Below are 1,155 nucleotides of genomic sequence, written 5' to 3'. Positions count from 1 at the left end.
TCACTCATGCTTCCAACAAGGGTCAGTCGGTTCCTCGCCGAACCATTTGGCCTGTTCACTTATGCCATTGGTGAGTAAGCCCACCAGAATACGAGTAACAAAAAGGGCCGGGTGCACGCCACGGAGAGCGTCCTTCTTAGGTGGGGCTGTCAACGCTGGCTGAAGCTCGTATCCAAAATTGGCCCCGCTCAGGTTGTGACCGTAGCGATGAGTCAAGAGACCATGGGCGCCGTCCGCATAGTCCCTGGCCTCCGTGACCTTTTGGGCGATAAAGTCGCTGACTGGCTGCCACCGCGCGAGATACTCATCCTGAAGCGCCTTATGCTCTCCCTCCTGGGCCTGAACTTGTTCAGCCCACCGGCGGCGGTATTTCGAGAGTCTCACGCCGTCCGAATCATGGTTTCCGATCCAACCACAGCCGATGCCGTATGTGACGAGGTCGATGGTCGCCCGAGGGATCAGCTTGCGGTCGATCATCATGTCGATCAACTTGGCGGTCGTCGCGTCGGAGAGGACTTTCAGGTGTTCCGCCAGCCATCTCGGGCCCATCATCGTCGGCTCACGCCCCGCCAAGACGCGGAAGGCGGTTTCTATGCACCCGAACTCCTCTGCCTTGGAGAAAGCCTGCTCGATGGCCGGCCAGGCTTCCCTTTGCCGGCGCGGGAGATAGTCGTGGGCTTGGGCGAACTCAATGGACTTGGCCTGAACCTCTTACATCACGGATTTGACGTTGGTCACATCAAAACGGTCGCACCAGCCACAAATGAACATGGAGTGGTATGCAATGGACCGCCACGCCACTTTGTGTCTATGTCAAATCATAAAAAGGTCATGAGCGGGATATTATTCGCACAAGCCGGGGCATGACACACACACAGAGGGGAAAAGGAAGGGGGGGGGGGGGAGGAAAAGGGAAAGAAAAAAGCCAATATACCTCAACACCTCTATTCCCATAAGATATCGCCTCATCAAAACAAACGTTTCATTCATATATTTGTCTATTTCATCTGTTTGAGGATGATAATGGCTAAGTGTTTCCTGCCAAACAGCTTCGGTCAGAGCCATCATCTTGGGGTCAAGTGGAATTGAACTCAGAGAGCAGCTTACCTTCAAAGAGGTCATTTCTTTAAATACCAAGCTTTCTTGGGACGACAT

At 53.8% G+C, this 1,155-nt stretch overlaps 1 protein-coding gene across 1 annotated transcript; it reads right to left on the bottom strand.

Annotated features, from left to right (window-relative positions):
- Positions 1 to 1,155, bottom strand: BO86DRAFT_376165 (uncharacterized protein; the record flags this gene model as incomplete). The annotated part of the gene is made up of 2 exons (XM_025670522.1): positions 1 to 708; positions 1,108 to 1,155. The coding sequence occupies 2 exons, from the start codon at positions 1,153 to 1,155 to the stop codon at positions 1 to 3; spliced, it is 756 nt and encodes a 251-aa protein (XP_025531748.1).

The sequence above is a fragment of the Aspergillus japonicus genome (genome assembly GCF_003184785.1).
Source record: "Aspergillus japonicus CBS 114.51 unplaced genomic scaffold BO86scaffold_5, whole genome shotgun sequence".
NCBI lineage: Eukaryota > Fungi > Ascomycota > Eurotiomycetes > Eurotiales > Aspergillaceae > Aspergillus > Aspergillus japonicus.
This window is presented reverse-complemented; position numbering and strand designations above follow the sequence as displayed.